This window comes from Penicillium antarcticum, assembly GCF_028974205.1.
Source record: "Penicillium antarcticum strain IBT 31339 chromosome Unknown utg000002l_segment0_segment0, whole genome shotgun sequence".
NCBI lineage: Eukaryota > Fungi > Ascomycota > Eurotiomycetes > Eurotiales > Aspergillaceae > Penicillium > Penicillium antarcticum.
This window is the reverse complement of record NW_026695300.1, coordinates 1,160,526-1,177,024: the sequence shown is the minus strand read 5'-3', so window position 1 is coordinate 1,177,024 and position 16,499 is coordinate 1,160,526. Positions and strand designations below refer to the sequence as shown.

General features: G+C 43.6%; 3 protein-coding genes across 3 annotated transcripts; 2 read left to right on the top strand and 1 right to left on the bottom strand.

Annotated features, from left to right (window-relative positions):
• Positions 1-197: 197 nt before the first annotated feature.
• N7508_001420 (uncharacterized protein) lies at positions 198-431 on the top strand (the record flags this gene model as incomplete). Its single annotated transcript, XM_058459486.1, has 1 exon — positions 198-431. One exon carries the CDS (start codon positions 198-200, stop codon positions 429-431), a length of 234 nt encoding a protein of 77 aa, XP_058323018.1.
• Positions 432-1,817: 1,386 nt separating this feature from the next.
• N7508_001419 (uncharacterized protein) lies at positions 1,818-2,717 on the top strand (the record flags this gene model as incomplete). The annotated part of the gene is made up of 2 exons (XM_058459485.1): positions 1,818-2,471; positions 2,535-2,717. 2 exons carry the CDS (start codon positions 1,818-1,820, stop codon positions 2,715-2,717), a joined length of 837 nt encoding a protein of 278 aa, XP_058323017.1.
• An 80-nt stretch (positions 2,718-2,797) lies between these two features.
• On the bottom strand, positions 2,798-4,369 carry N7508_001418 (uncharacterized protein; the record flags this gene model as incomplete). The annotated part of the gene is made up of 2 exons (XM_058459484.1): positions 2,798-4,228; positions 4,277-4,369. The coding sequence occupies 2 exons, from the start codon at positions 4,367-4,369 to the stop codon at positions 2,798-2,800; spliced, it is 1,524 nt and encodes a 507-aa protein (XP_058323016.1).
• Positions 4,370-16,499: the final 12,130 nt, after the last annotated feature.

Below are 16,499 nucleotides of genomic sequence, written 5' to 3'. Positions count from 1 at the left end.
CATGTAATTTTGCCTCTCTCCATCTACTGAATAGAATACTATTTGTCCGGTCAATCCGGAGCATGAACTCGGAATTCGGCCGACTTGGACGTCCAAAAATGGCCTTTGAACGGTCAAATCAAGCAAATGAATACGGCATGTTTACAACCAGACCCTTTACTGCTAAGCTCGGTTGGTATCCACCGCCAGAATGAAACATGCATGAACAAGATATGCAAGTTCAGCCGCTAGGGTATCTCGGCAAGACAAAGACGGGAAGGAAAACGCCTTCCCACGCGATGCGCCAAGTCGACTTCGATGGATCGATCTGCCTTGTCATTGTCACTCAACCAATGGCCATCAAACCGGGTAGTCCCGTTGGAACGCTTCCATGGCCCGTGGGAGATGCGGCACCGTCCCGAGGTCCCTACGTGCATATACGCCAGGTTTGAGCTAGTATCGCACCAATTGGAAGACAGTGTGTTTTTTTTGAATTTTGGCGCCACTACCCTTCGGATCGCCACGCTCGTTTACGCCAAAGCAGTATAGAATGTATTCCCGTGGGTGCCTGATCTGTCAGGCTCCGAGACCCTGGTCTAGGTAGACCTCAGAGCTTCTCTCTCTCCCTTTCTCTTCTCTCTTCGTCTTCTACAATACATATGATTCTACCCATACAGTAGATGTGCAGCTGATGGTATATGAGTTGCAAAAATGATATCATTCGCTTTTCTTTTCAATACAAACAGAGATTTTCGTTAAGGCGTATCTGATCACTAAAATGTCTTCTTTCATAAATGTTTATCCTGCACTGTGGCTTCTTGCCGTTGGCTAATTTCTAGAGAAGCCTGGGCAATGCGCTAGTATTGGACCCCTTTTTAGTTTGGAGGAAATATCTTCGAATTGGGGGGCCGAGGCTAATTTAGTCATGTCTCATAACGCCCTTGTGTTACTACTGGAGGCGGATCCTAGGATCTCGGGAGCCGATGCGCAGAAAATCCCTAGCCGAATCCTGATCCCTGCGCTAGAAGAGCCTTACCGTGACTCTACGCCATAAAGAGTGAAAACTCCGTGGTGGGCTAGTTTTATAATGCGATATTTCTTGGCACTGCCTTGGCACTCCCTTGGCGTAGAGTGGAGACAGTGGTAGATATCGCAAATCTCCGAACATACAATGTATACTAGTCAGTATAGGGATCGCGAGTGCTAGGCTCTATCGCCTCACCAGGAAGTTGTTTGAGCCTCTGTATTATTTCAAAGCTGCTGCAATCAGCAATATTGAGCGATGATGTTCATGCCTGGTAACTATCGTCTCAGATTTCAGATACCGGTAGCACCGCTCAGAGTGGCGCAACATTGGGTGGTGAATTTGTGATTTCGCTCACGTACGGACCCCTTCACAAGACTAGCAAAGATTCTGGGTCCAAAGCTAGCACTAGCTCGCTTGTTAGCTTCAATCCGGGCTCGAACAAATGAAAGAATAGTTGTCGGCTATGTACTTGAAAATCAAATCAAAGTCTTTGAGACATATGCACCTCCAAGAATGAAACCATAGCATCTAGAATATCGGCGTAAGCCTAGTGATATTTTGTCCGTATTTTATGGTCAAATGGACCTTTCCACATCGAGGTAAGAGACTGGCAAGTGTCGAAGAGCCTATAATGGCGACGGTTTAAAACCGCGCCATTTGCCAGATTCATAGGTATCAGTGATACTGTTCTTCCAAGTCCCCTATATCACCTCTCAGCCGGTATGTAGCTTATCGCCTTGGTGTATAATATTCGTTTCTATTGATTGACTGATGGTTGTTATAATAGTGACACAGCAGAGCGCTCGACACAATGATTGCAATGAGATTTGTTCTAGTCATATTTGCGATCTGGTGCGCATTCAGCACTGCGTGCAGTGCATGGAAACTGGACGGGGAACATCCGCCTGAAGGCGATCTGGGTGTGAGACTCGATTTTCACCTAGCAACTTCTTGGCCGACAAAATATGTGAAAAAAGGCCGCCAAATTCCCCGAACTTTCGCGTGGAGTAGCCATCTCACATTTGAAAAAGATGTCAGCGCGCTTGAAGACAGTGACCTCTGGCAACTCGCACATCTTGCATATGCGGAGATGGAAGCCAACATGAAGTTATACGAGGTTACCGCTAAAAAGGACAAACCCCGAGCCATGACTGTACTCGCTGTTGGCAACGAGATATTCTTGGCTTCGTCAGTGAAGAAGTCAGCTAATTTTGCATTCGCCTACCCCAAGACAAAGGTTTCCAATGCCCTTGAAGAATGCCAAACGACTTTCCACAAAAATGGCGGCGAAAGCACAGACGGGCACAAAAATTCCGCAAACTGTGGCGAGGTAATGAGTGCTCAAATGTACTACACCACAGACAAAAATAAAGACACTCCATTGAAAGGTCGGGATGCGAGGTATTGCACAGTTGTTGCGGATAAGGACGATAAGCCTCAAAATACTGATCCGTGTTCATCCATGGTGAGTGATCGTGAATATCAGCAAATCTGCGGATCCTCTTGACAGCACTAACGTCTTCGCAAGTCAACATGGGGATGCAACCTGTTTGTCAAGCAGCTGGAGGTGAAACCGGTGGACATAACGATAAAAGCACAGCCCTTTGATTTGGTGGAGAAAATGGGTAAACCGGTTATCGACCAGATCCCTTTGTGCGCTTTGGACTATAAGCCCCCCGAGGCTAGCGCGACCCCTAAGGCGAGCACATAGGTGATGCGAGATATGTTGGATTGGCATCTGGTTAGATGGAAGTGACCCTGGGGCTGATATGTACAATCAATGAATGTTAGTCACATTTCATCTGGGAGAATCATTTCGTCTGTGAATATTATGTCAAACACAATTCCAGCATGAGCACCTAGCTCTGCGAGCCGTTGCCTCATTGAAGGTTCCCAGTCATACTCGTCAGTCTCGTATCTAACTAGTCCCAAAGTAATCCTGCGAAGATTCAGCGTGAACGTTTCTCGGTCCTCGAGCCATGATTTTAGCACCTCTAGAATGTGGTGATCCGCCCACTCGAACTGAGGCCAATCTGGTACCACGTCCTCATCATTTTGTAGACACAAATCCCAGGTGATGGTGAGATGCTCAAGATATTTTGGGAGTACATCCTGCAGGCGTTTCGTCGTGTCTAGTGCAAATCCCACCAGGAATGCCCATGGGACTTGAAGTGTCTTCAGATTGTCCATCACGACCATTGCACTCAATGAGCCCTCTGTCTTGATAGCAGGGAGATTAATATCGCCGTCTCCTCCCAAATAAACTTCGCCTAGTATCTTCAGGTCACTCAAAGTGTCCTTAAGACAAGATACCGCATCACCAATCCGATCAAGGTCAACGATTGGTGAATTGACTGCATCGAGAAGACCGCTGTCGTACCAGAACTTCCACTGCAATGATTTCAAATGCGGCGTGATTGAAAGTAGATCCCTGAGATAGTTCTCCCGAACGGTGTTCAAAACGAGCGATGTGAGGCTTGATGGGATAGGCAATTTTGGCTTTGGCCACGTTATCGCGAGAGGACTGTCGACGGCGAGCGAGAGACTTTTGACATTTGATAGATAGAAGAAGGGCAGAAGGTCAGCGGTGTTTTTGACCTCGTGGTCGCGCGCGTAGTCACGTCCTACTTTGAGGAGGTATGTCACATGTTGGAGATGCCGAAAGTCCGGTAGCCCGTAGTCTACGGGCTTGAAGATGGCGGAACGAAGAACCATCCCGATAATTTCACTTCGCTGTGTGAAAGCAGGCCCCAGGCGCAGACACTGGAGATTCGGCATTTGTGCTAGGAGGAGTGCGACAACCGCATCGAGTCTGCCTCGCTGTAATTCTTGTATCCAAAGGTCGCTATACGGGACCCCAGTTTTTTGAATAAAGGATATAGACTCGCTCAGCTCAGTAGGAGAGATGGGCACGAGACGGATGGTTCTCACGAGTGCGGGGTGTTTGGTTGGTAGGCCGGTGAGCTGAAGGTTTCTGATGTGAGTAGCCAAATGAGGCCTGGCCACCAGAGTTCGCAAAAGTTTAGTGACTAGGGGAGGATCATAATGATTCTCTTGCTCCCAGATCATTTGAATATTCTCGTAGAGAAATTTTGCGGCTACCACGCGAACGTTGGTATGAACGAGACATAGTGCATAAAATTCAGTCGGTGACAATAACTCGAATATCGAGTATAAGATGTCTCTCGGACAGCTGGTCAAGCCCGGTGGGTCTCGATGAATCTACCCAAATTAGTCAGAATCCTGAGAAGGTTAAAAATGATGACTTACAGGTGACATTGTTGATGCTCTTGTTTGGATTTGACCCGAAGACTTGTGTTGGTTGGGCTGGGGGAAAAAATGAAGAACGAGAAGGGCTGCCATTTAAGAGCCCACTACTGCGAGTGGAAACTGAAAGAGTACTAGTTGCTAGCCCCATGCTCTAGAACTTAGCTAATCATATTGAAGTAGAGCCCTCTGGAGATTCCCTTTGGTGTTTTAGACCATACCGTATACGGTGAGTTTGCCACTATAAAGACGCTACGAAGATGTGGGTCGTCGTTTTTGGCTACTGAACACGTGGTATCACATGATAACACCAAAATGCTGCGTCTTGATTGGACATCCGCAAAGCCCATTATTTGCATAAAACCAGTCTTGGCATCCATAAAATTGCTGATGAATACATGTATTTTACGCATCCATGGATGGTCTACACTGTAACCTTGGAAGTTTATACTCGCCTCTATATAATCGGAGACCCGAGGCTACTATTGATGTTGAGGCATCTTAATATTTAATGGATTGCTCTTAATGAAACCTTAGATACTTTGAATCGATTGAATTGATCAATGAAATCTATAAATAATACATACTCAGTCAGCTTCAGGCGCGGCGATTTGAATACTCGAAAACACTCGAAAAATCTGTTAAGTTTATACATCTGTCAAGAATTGGCATATTTGCACTGCTTGGGGCCCATTTGAGCCAGGCCCAACCTAAACCTGGATTTTGCGGAGGTCTAGTCCCGATTACCTACCCGCGTATCAACTGGTGTCTATTATTTACTAGCGTCATCCGCAAGGAAGAGGCGATCAAACCCTGGTGTTAGGATAATCTCCTAATTAAGTCCGACCAGGAGATCGAGACTAACACCCTTATAAAACAATGGAAGTGAGAAAAACATGGGCCGCGGTGGTATCGGTGTCTGCAGGTGGATATATTCAGCAAGGTGGAGTTGAGCGGTTCAAGATATCTCACAATGACCAAGGAGCCTTGGAGTGGGAGGTTTTATGGGAAAACAAGTCTGTATTGAAATAGATTCCTTCCTTCCATCATTGAAAATTGAGAAACCGCTGAAACGCGGTGCCACAAGTAAAAAAATGGTCAGAAGGGTGGTATTTGGGTTTGCTATACTGTGCTTTGGATATACCACACAGCCAAGCCCAAGGTCACGTTTTCTCAAAAGGGGCCTTTTCTGGAGATATCAGGGTCAACATCTTCACATTAGTGACTAGGAGAGACAGGACCTGTGATTGGAAGTGCAGTTAGGCCTTTCCCCCAGCCCTTTCCCCCAATTTACTGTATTGCTGGCACTTTGATCATGGTCAAATCCCAGGACAAGTTGCGGGCGTTGGATGACGGAACAAAACTAATGGAGAGAGAAGTCAGATATGACAAGTTTTGACGGATGCACTGTTGTAATGAGTGAACCTCGGCCGGATGTTGGATCCCCTCCTATCCCAGCTTTTTCAGATATGAAAGTTGAAACAGACCGTTCAGATGGTGCGATGTTTGCGGACAGGTCCCGTCAGTGACGAGCGATAGATACGTAAGGCTCTTTTGGTGTCGGCTGAGGTAGCCCTCTTAGTTCAGGATCTCTATTGGTATACAAGTGCCCAGTTGCTATTTGTATGGAGTTAGTATTAAAGGGAGCTATATCAGCGTTTTTATGTACCGAAATGAAACTAATTGGTTTACTTTAAATTGTGCAAAAATATGCTGGAGTTGAACTGTTATATTTTTTAAGAATTGTTTATATATTGTTATATTGTTGGAAGGTTCTAATGTTGATATAGACTGTGATAATCCTACTGTACGGAATATGCTATAGTATATATATTGGTTAAATCTAGTAAGATGGATGGGTACTTCGATGTGTAAATTGTTTATATGCCGAAGATGGCTGGATGTACGGGAAAATCTGTATTGAAGAAAAAACGAGTCAATATCGAGAACATTTAGTATCTATTTACTGACAATATAGAAGGTGAGATCATAGTAGAGTTTGGGAACGAGTGTTAAGTAAATATTAGATGAAATATGGATAAGAGTATGAAAACTCAAGGCTGGCAGCTGGTAGGTGGTTAGAAGTACTAATAAGCAGTCATTGTAAAAAACAAACCAAGTTAGCAATTAATATCAAAATTTCTAATAGTAGCTTGTCTAGTATAATATTAGTATGGCTTTAGGAGGATTTGCAATTACAATTGTTAATAGTAGGTACTCGATTAACGTATTCGATAAGCGAGCTGGCCACCCCATGCGAGCTGGCCACCCCATCAAAAATGCGCCATGTAATTAGACTGTCTCTATTCAACCACCTACCATGCCGCCAATTCGCTCTCAATGCTCTCAAAAACGTGTAGAGCAAGAGGGTAGGATCTTATTAGCTATTGAAGCTATTTAGAAACAAGAATTTAGCTCTATACGTAGAGCTGCAGCGGTTTTTGATGTCCCCCGCTCTACGCTCTCGGCTAGACCTCGTTAAAAACATTTAGAGGGCGGGACATGCCGGCCCTCCGCCCGACCCTCGCGGGCGGAGGGCGGATCCTTGCCCGCCCTCACCCGACCCTCCGCCCTCTGAGGGCCGCTCGAGGGCGGCCCTCATCCGCCCTCATTTGCATAAAAAATGTCGACCTTTCCTAATTTAGATGCATTATACTGCTGATTCATCCCATTAAATTACTGTTATTTAACAGTGTTTCGGTTTGCAGGTTAGTTCTTCTCTCTATTTCTGTATAAATATCATGAAATTTTAAGAAATTTACTTGTATTATAAGTAATTAAAGTAGGTAATGATAATATTCAGACTTTAAATCACTCGATGTCCTATAGTTATTGGTAAGTTAGGTGGTTGCGGATTTTGTACGATTAAGGTTGCAGAGATATATATTTGTACTTGAGCAAAGGTACTACATGCTTTTTGTCTTACATGCTTAGAGAATTGTATTTCGAGATCCCCTCGCTAGACCTAAATGAGCTAGTATTAGGAATACTAAACAGTAACATAATTCAGTTATATAAAAGGATTATAAGGTATTATTATTTATTGGTATACGGTTAAACTTTGAATATTTTGAATGTACGGGATTTCGTCGCTTATTTTCCACCAGATTTAGTGGGGGTATTGAACTCAGCGAAAAAAACGAGGGCGGATTGGCAATATGAGGGCGGCCCTCTTAAAAACGCGGGCCGCTCGAGGGCCGCTCGAGGGCCGCCCTCATTTTTCGAGGGCTAGTTGAGGGCGGCCCGCGAGCGGCCCTAATACTCTAACTAGTTATAATAGGGTTCCCGAGTAAAGGTGGGGGGCATTTTGTGATACGTTTATTAAACTAACAAGCTGAGTCTTATAGTGATTCACTAATCCCGTTTACTAAGCCTATATAGGTCTTAGTATATCTCTCAAAGCTCTCACCCTATTTTTTTATATATGCTCCCTAAGTTACTAGTTGGTTAACAATGTCACAAATTTCATAGTTCTCTGATATCTATCCTTTATCTATATATGAGGGTGATATAACCGACCCTCTTCTCTCTTTTCCGAACGAGCAATTCCCAACCCCTGATATTTCTGGAAGCTAATACACACTCGACTCAGCATCGAATTCTAGGTTTCTTACCCCAATACCTCCTCCCCTGATTGCGCCTTCACTTTAGTATGTTGGTCCTGGTCGATTAACAGCTTATATTCTATACGCGGATATATCGAAAGATGACTTTGTCGCCTAGTGGCTAAATACTGAGTTTGGAAAGAAAAAGCGACTAAATTGGAATGGCAATCGGAAAGCAATATATTGGGAGCAATTCGATCAAGTTGCTAATGCGAAAACCGGTAAACCAGGGGCAATATGTCGTCAATGCTATAAAATCCTTGATTATCTAGCAAATAGGCGGTTTGGAACAACCGCCCTTCATCGGCATTTAGCTAGTCTAACTTGTCGCAAATCCACCGGTCAGAAGGCTAATATCAAAGGGCTACTTACGAATGCTATATATACTAACCATCCTATATTTACACTATTCACTAATAGATCACCTAATAACTAGGCGCAGAACGCACCAAAAAAGTTAATAGTCTTTACATAGGAAGCATAGGAACATAAGCTTTTACAACTACTTACCCTATCACGTCTCCCCTTCCGATTTATCGAACATCCAGAGTTTCGGGAGCTTATTGCCTTTGCCCGACTTGCCCCTACACAACCAGAGATCCCTTCTACGATAACAATTCGGTCTCGGCTACGGGGATATATTCAAGAATAGCAGCAATCAATCCTACAGAAGCTTCCTCCTAATGCAAAGCTTTCACTTGCATTAGATTGCTGGATATCCCTATTTCGATAGGCCTTTATAGCTATCACTAGCTATTTTCTTGACCAGGATTGGGAGTATCGAGAGGTCCTTCTTGGATTTGAACCTCTATCTAGATCCCACTTAGGTGTTAATCTAAGTGACGTGGTTTTGAAACTCCTTTAGCAGCATAAGATTACGGATCGAGTGCTTGCAGTCACTACTAATAATGCATCAAATAATAACACTATAATATCGAGTATCCAAGACTCATTATAGTCCCTTAAACTCAATAATAGTTCTACGATTGTTCGGGTTCCTTGTATTGCCCATGTTATTTAGCTTAGTCTAAATAACCTTCTTGGCAAGATAAAGGCAATTCCAAAGAACGAGAGTACGGAGATAGATTGGTCTAATGATCGTGTCCGATCTCTTCGTGCAAGGCAACAAAAAAGAGAAATTATTGATACACTTAATAAGGTAAGACCCTATTATTATACTTTTCCTAGTATACTAACTCTTCTTATCTAGGTTCGAAACCTAGCTATCTATATCAACATAAGCCCACAACGGCGGGAGTCATTCTATAACCTTTAGACTGAAGAGCCAAGGCTTATTCCAATCTAGGATATCCGAACTCGCTAGAATTCCACCTTTTTGATGCTCCGACGTACTAAACGGCTCCAATCAACCTTCGATGAGTTTTGTTCCTAGTATGACCAAGACCACTTCGCCTTAAGTCAGGAAGAATAGAGACAGATCGAATATCTTCTTTGGATCACCTAGCCCTTTTTCAAATTCACAACCCTTCTTTCAAAGACAAAGGATGTTAGTATTCATCTAATCTTTAGTATCTATAACAAACTCTTTACCTACCTTGAAAAGTCGAAAAGCGCATTAAGACGAAAGAAGGTTGCTTAGAAGCAGCTTATGCTTGCCTCTCTTGAGGCGGGAGAAAAGAAGCTTTCGTACTATTATAGTATGACTAACACTATCGATAACAATCTCTACGCAATTGGCACTATTCTCTCGCCGTAGCAAAAGCTTTAGTTCTTTGAAGGAAAGGACTAGGATAATCCGGATAATGACTAGCGGGCAATCTATCGAGCTAGTCTTGAAGATTACTTTCAATCTTATAAGCGACGCTATTCGGATGCACAATCAACATCAAGAGCCTAATCATCCGTAGTCGCTATTTCAGAGCTTGAGATAGAATGCGTGGCTAGACCTTGACATTTCCCATGGGACGCCTCCCATGGGACTGTCCATGGGAATTCCCATGGGACTAATTTTGGTCCCATGGGAGTGGGTCCATGGGACTAAACATCTATGGGAAATTCCCATGGCGGGACTAGACTCCCGTGGGAACTCCCATGGGAGTTATGGGAATTCCCATGGGACTGTAAACAATGCAAACATGAGCTATCTCGTGACTTATATGAATTATGCATTTCTTGGCGGTTCTGAACGGTATTTCATTTACAATAGCTTTTTCTAAACGATAGATGATTTTGGACCAAGTAAAATTTGGATTCTTATATATATACAAAATCTTCATCTTCTCGCCTTGGCCGCTTCTGACCTCGATTTCTTGTTGCCATCCTTGTCTGTGTATTATTTCCCACCGCGGGTTGGTTCTCCTTATTCTCCTTATTCTCCTTAGTATCTGATATAGACGTAGTGCTCTTTCGTCTCTTTCTAAGGACGCGTTCACTTAGTATTTGAATAACTGGTTAGGCTTGTGTCTCGCTACTTGGCTCTTCCTTATCGTCACTAATCGTAGTCAGGATTTCTTATGGAAGCTCTTCCTCCCTATTCTCCTTATTAGCCTACTTCTCTTCACGAGTATAGCCTCTATCACCTAATCCAATTTCGTCTTGTTTTATCTAGAAGTTCGAGATATAGCGAAATATTATTAGATCCTAGATAGTAGAAGCTTAAAGGGAGCCACGCCGATAATGGCATATATCACGGGCGGAGTTGAAAAGGCGCTTAACGCCAGCCCCTATGGTAGGAATTGAGAAAATATCCCGTGCTAGACTAGCAAGTGTAGGATATTGGTGTTAGTGAGAGCGCCAATAGTCATAGGGGTTAAGATCTTTCTATCGTCCTATATAGAAGGTTAGACTATAAGCTTTGAAGCACCGAAGCGGGTATTTATACCAATATTTAGATAATCACTAAGCTCACTTTCAAAGCCGGATCTCTAGGGCTGATTTTGTAGAGATCGATCCTCGTTGAACAAAATATTAAAATAACTCGCTGGTTAACTTAAAGTATCTAGTGGCGAGGGTAGCGAGGGTAGTAGAGGAGACTCTTGCTAATATTTAATTAGATACCGCCGTAGAGATTCTTTATACCTCCGACGCTATTCATAGTTATTGTCAGCCTAGTCTTTCTCTGAGAAGAATTCGAGCTTATGTTCTAGGGCAAGAATTGTCCTAATCGCGAAGAGATAGCCATGAACTTACTCTATCTTATTGTAGTAGATAGATAACTTCTCCTTTCCTGCATAAAGGGCGTAGAGTATTGCTTTTTTCTAAGCCACCCTTTTCCGTTAAAACTAACGAATTGACTTCTTAAAATACTCAAAGAGTACGTTGTATACCTTGAAGACATTGTAGATTGTGATATCTTTGATTTTTGATAGACCGGTTGTCTATTTGTAGAATGGCTATGTGATTTGGAGAAGGTAATCGATCTATCGCTATTCTTCTAAATCTAGTTTGAACCGAGGCTAGTTATACTCGATATAGTATTTATCGAAGATCGATATAAGACGTTTTGCTTATCTTAATATAAGAAATATTGAGTTCTAGCGAGTTCGAATATCTTATATTGGAATTAGCTTCGGCTCTTGTACTTGAAGGTTGAGAAAAGTATCACGGTGTTAGGGACTAGCATTAATAAAGATAGCAAGGCCACGAATCTATATATGATATATTAGAGAATGATACCACGAATGGGTTTATTGAGATTTACCTTTAAAAGTGTGTACGAAATCCCTTGCTATTGTTGGATAGCGCGGAGTGACTACTCTTGATCTTCTAACCATTAGCGGTCGGTCGTGTTATTTTTTGGGTTAACCTTTATTGAACCAAGGAGATCACGTAGGCTGAGTTAAATAATATACGCGAGGTAAGGAATCCGGACGATTGGTGTTTAATTAGGCATTTCAAGAGAGTTAATCGAATGTTAGATACTCTTAACCATAGTAGTGTTATTCGACGTATTATTAGTGGTTACTACTAATACCCGATCAACAATACTATGCTTTTGGAGTAGTGCAAAAACCGTAGCACCAAGATTAGCACTAGAGTGTATTCTATATAATGGCTCGAATCCGAGAAGGACTTCACGAAACTTCTAGTCATAATCAAGAAAGTACCTAGTGATAGCTATAAACGCCTGTTGGAACGGTGATATCTAGCAATCAAGCGCGATTGAGAGTTTTGCGCCTTGCGGTAGTGCCGATAGAACCTTTTCCTAGTCCTCCTTTACTATCGTGTGAAGTCGACGTCGTGTAGTTTTAGGTGAAAGTAGTTTAGGCTTTGAAGGGCAAAGCTAGGCTTCTGCAATTAAATCTTCAAAATCACGATGCGCGAGGAATTGGAATAGAAGCGAGGATTTTGCAATCAATATAACTTATATACGTTCCTACCGATCGATATCGAAGACCTTGCTTTTATTCGGGGTATATTGAGCCTATAGATAGAGATAATTATTTAGTAGTAGTTCTGAATAAGTAGGTAGTAGATTATTTATACCGCTGATTCCAACGATGTTTGGATATTCTATTGCCTTAAGTTCTTCTTGGAAGTACGCTAATATAGGCCTGCTGCTCTATAACGCTTCATAGAATTGGTCCTATTTGAGGTTGACTAAGGATATAGAAATATCTTTCCACACTTCCGATATAAAACCTTTGGCTTACCGGTAATAAAATAGGCGACTTGGTCAAAATCGTCCTAAGTATCTAAGGTACGTTTCGTATCCTAGCGAATCCGTTTCTGTGTCTCCTCTGCTTGTGTTTGTACCTACTATTGAACGAATTCGTCTTTATTTATTTCGGTTCGGATCACCTAGAATTGCTTGTTCGGAGGCCCGCCACGCTCGAGAGCGAGAGGAGCGGAAACAGGGGTAATAAATTGAGACCTAGGTAAAGAGGTAGAAGTTCGCTGGCTATCAAAGGGTTCGTATACAAGGGATTGGTCATCTGAAAAGAGTAAGGTAAGATTAGGCGTATCGCTTAGGAGCTACGAGAAAGGGCTAGTATTAGAAGACTGACTCAATTCAGATATATTGGCGTGAATATAAGAACGTGAAGGATTATCTTACTAAGTAGAAATCGTAGTATACGACCGTAGAAGATACGACAGGGGTATAGTCTCGGACTAAGAGAAGTGTTTAGATCTATCATACAATAAGTAACTACCCCATAGTAGACGATAGTCTAATTGGTAGATTGGATAGGATTTCCCATTAGTCCCGTGGGAATTCCCATTAGTCCCGTGGGAATTCCTATTAGTCCCGTGGGAATTCCTATTAGTCCCGTGGGAATTCCCATAGAACTCCTGTTAGTCCTATAGGAAATTTTTACAGTCTAATTATCCGCTAACCATAACACCACAGAGTTTAAAATCAATGTTTCAAGTACTAGATCTTATAACCAACCGTAAGCCGCTATCTAGGGCTATATATAAAAGCTAGTAGTGAGTTGTAGAATAGTCGGATATAGATATCTCTATTACTCTATTAGGCAGAATAAAAAAGGCCTTGGATTCTGAAGAAAGTCAAAATCCCACCTTGGATATATATATATCGTGGTGGTAAGACTACTACATACATTACACTACCCTTCTAACTTCCTCACTTTCTGACTTACCTCAGAAATAGAGGCTACAAATAGCAAGTTACATATTTTGATTTTTAGACTTAGATCAGAATACAAGGTGCCTTCTACAATTAAAGGGAAATAGTTATGTTCGAGCCAGTAGCCCCTTGTTTTTCAATTTTTTTTGGTAGTTTACATCATTTCAGACTAGTTTTTCCGCAGCACCTATCAGTTATTTCCTAGAAGAAGAAATCAAGCGAGTCTTCTGTGCAAGAATCTATATCGTGGGAATCTTCAAAAGAGGACCGGTCGTAGTCCGAGCCTAGATCGGAGAGGACAAGCTTCTCGAACGAAGAATAGGAGATAAGCCAATTATTAGAGGACCTATCTCCACCAAAGTTAGCCTTGCAGGTCGATAGGTCATAGTCTTTTGATACATCGGGTGACTAGGTGCATAGACTGTTAGCTTTAGCGCCCTCTATAGCGCCATCTATAGGAAAAGCACGCTTCTTGCCCCTAGTGCTTAGCGTAGTAGACTTGGTTAAGGTTCGGGAAGCTTCAGACGAGTGGATCGGCACCCGCGGGGAGACACTATTAACCTCTATGTAGTCAGTGTCAAAACACTAGCGGTCGGTGAAATACACTAGTCCTAGGTTGTGATAGTCCTCGAACTCGGTTCGCGTAGCATAGCTTAGAGCGACGCCTAGTATATCACGAAGAAGCATCTCAGATAGCCGGGGGACGTTTAGTAGTTTAGCTTCAAGCTAACTAGCCTATGTTGCTTAGTCGAGGGGAGCGGGATTGCTGTCTTCGTCGGCCGAATTTTCCTTAGGCTATAGCGATACCCACCAACTAGGGGGACTTTGGGTTTTGTGATAGATCGTATTGTGGAGTGTCTCAACGTATACCGCTAGACTATCCCGGAATTGGGCCGCAATTTGAGGAAGAACCTTCTTAGTATAGTTTGCTTCGATCCACCTCTGGATAGTGTGGTCTTGGAATAGTAGCTAGGCAGTCTAGGGGGTAGACTATCCAAGGCGATGAACGCGCCCAATAGTCTAAAAAAGGGAATTGTAGTTAAGCGCGGGCTCAAACAGAACAACTCGGCTATATTTGTGATGCATATTCAGGCTAGTTGACCCATAATTGTACGTCGTTAGGAGGACTTAGGCCGTCGAGGCGGCTTCTATAAAGCGGGTCACAGCGGCCGTGCGTAGTTTAGTAGGCATACCTACGCGGATCTCCACAAAGTCGAGCGAAAGTGCGTCAAGGAACATTGACACAAGCTACATTGTTATAGGCCAGTTATAAAACACCAAGAAGCGGGGGCGATCTCCCACTAGATTGAATGCACCCTCGGTGGCAAGAAGGTGTAATAGATAGCGTAGACGTAGGCTCTCGTGCGCGAGGTAGATAGCCTGGGCGGCACGACTAGTCGGCACTCGAGCACTACGATCTTCACTTATGCGTTCCTAGAACACTCCAAAACCATGGTCGGCACCTGTCGAAACATAGGTAGAAATATCAGCCGACAGCGCGTTAGTAGGGTTATTGCGTAGAAACAGCTCTAGCTTGGGAGAAACGCTAAGGTGACATAGACGGCGGAAGATCGCCCAATCCATCGACTAGCCCGAATCCTGAGACTCCGGATTGCTATCTTCGGGTTGAAAACTCTTAAGGCGCTTATGTAATAGATAATAGATCTTATTGTGGTTATATTGCGCCTACGCGGTGTATCTTAGCTCTACCGTCTGCACGGTAAGCTCGGGAATCTCGGATCCAATATGCAAGGTAGCTCCGTTAGCACCGATCATCTGTTCGCCTATCTCCCTGCGAAGGCAACTGAGACGAAGGATAATTAGGAGAACCTAATATCCCTCGGTCGGGGTAAGGTGGGACTTCGTAGCAATTGACACTAGTCCTTTTAGGCTTAGGAGATAGTATAGTCGCTGGGCCGCTAAGGCTAGAACCTCTTTCTCCTAAGACCATAGGCGATACTAGGAAAGAAGGTCGTCGCAGTGGTTGGGTGGAGCCGTAGGTGGAAGCTTCGCCGGGGTTTCTTTGATACTAGCCCACTCCTCCTTCCAGAGAAGGCTAAGGTATCCTACGATATCTAGCGGCTTATTCCACATTGGAGTTGCCGTGAGAAACCAGATAGTATTGCGCTGTAAGGTAGACACGCTCCGATGCTGGCGGGAAGAGATAGTTTTCACACGGTGTCCTTTATCGTAGATCACGCGTTTAAAGTGGAAATTCAATAGTGGCTAGAACTAACAGCGGACCTTCTTCTTCTGAGACTTTTCGAGAGCAGCCTCGGGATCTAACAAACCGGAGGTGTCGTTATCCTATAGGACGGCAAGAACTTTAACTGCTTCTTGGCAGGCAGATATCATAGGTGGAGTCCCTGGTAGAGAGCTAGGTAGAGAACTAGGCACTTGGTCGTTATCTTTATCTGCAATATCCAAGTCATCCTTATTCTAGTAGTCGTGGTCTAGCACCGCGGTATCCTTATTGTGATCCTAATTGACTCGCTTTGGAGTGGGTTTCGTGGTGCTATCCGGAAGTACCTCTATAAGTGTGCGTTTGGCCTATATAGTGTATAAACTAAGGATGATAGTGCGGCTAGTAGCGGAATCATTGGTATCTATCAAGGCGAGCTCTTCGCGGAGACAAGTAAGGGTATTTAGCGTCTGCTTTTTGCGTATAGCATCGCCTATACGGCTAGTAAAACCGTGAAACACCTAGAGGGTAAACGCATTACCGAAGTGAGCTTGGATTTCGTTCGCCTATGTGTCGATCAACGAGGATAGCACTAGGATTAGAGTGGGTCGGAACGGAGCCGGATCGGCCTATGCGATTTGGTATTGGGAGGCCTACCACACGAGAGATAAGGCTGTAAGTGTTTTGCCTAAGCCGTATGTATCCGCTAGGATACCACCGGCCACTAGACTTACTTCCTGGTCAAGTATCCACGATATAGCCGTGACTTGCCAAGGTATAAGAGTCGTAGGAGGCACTCTATATATGTTCGGGGGGGCGATAAAGCTATCACTATTGGAATCAATCGAGATATAGGCATAGGCGAGACTATCCGTGAAGCTTCGCGGG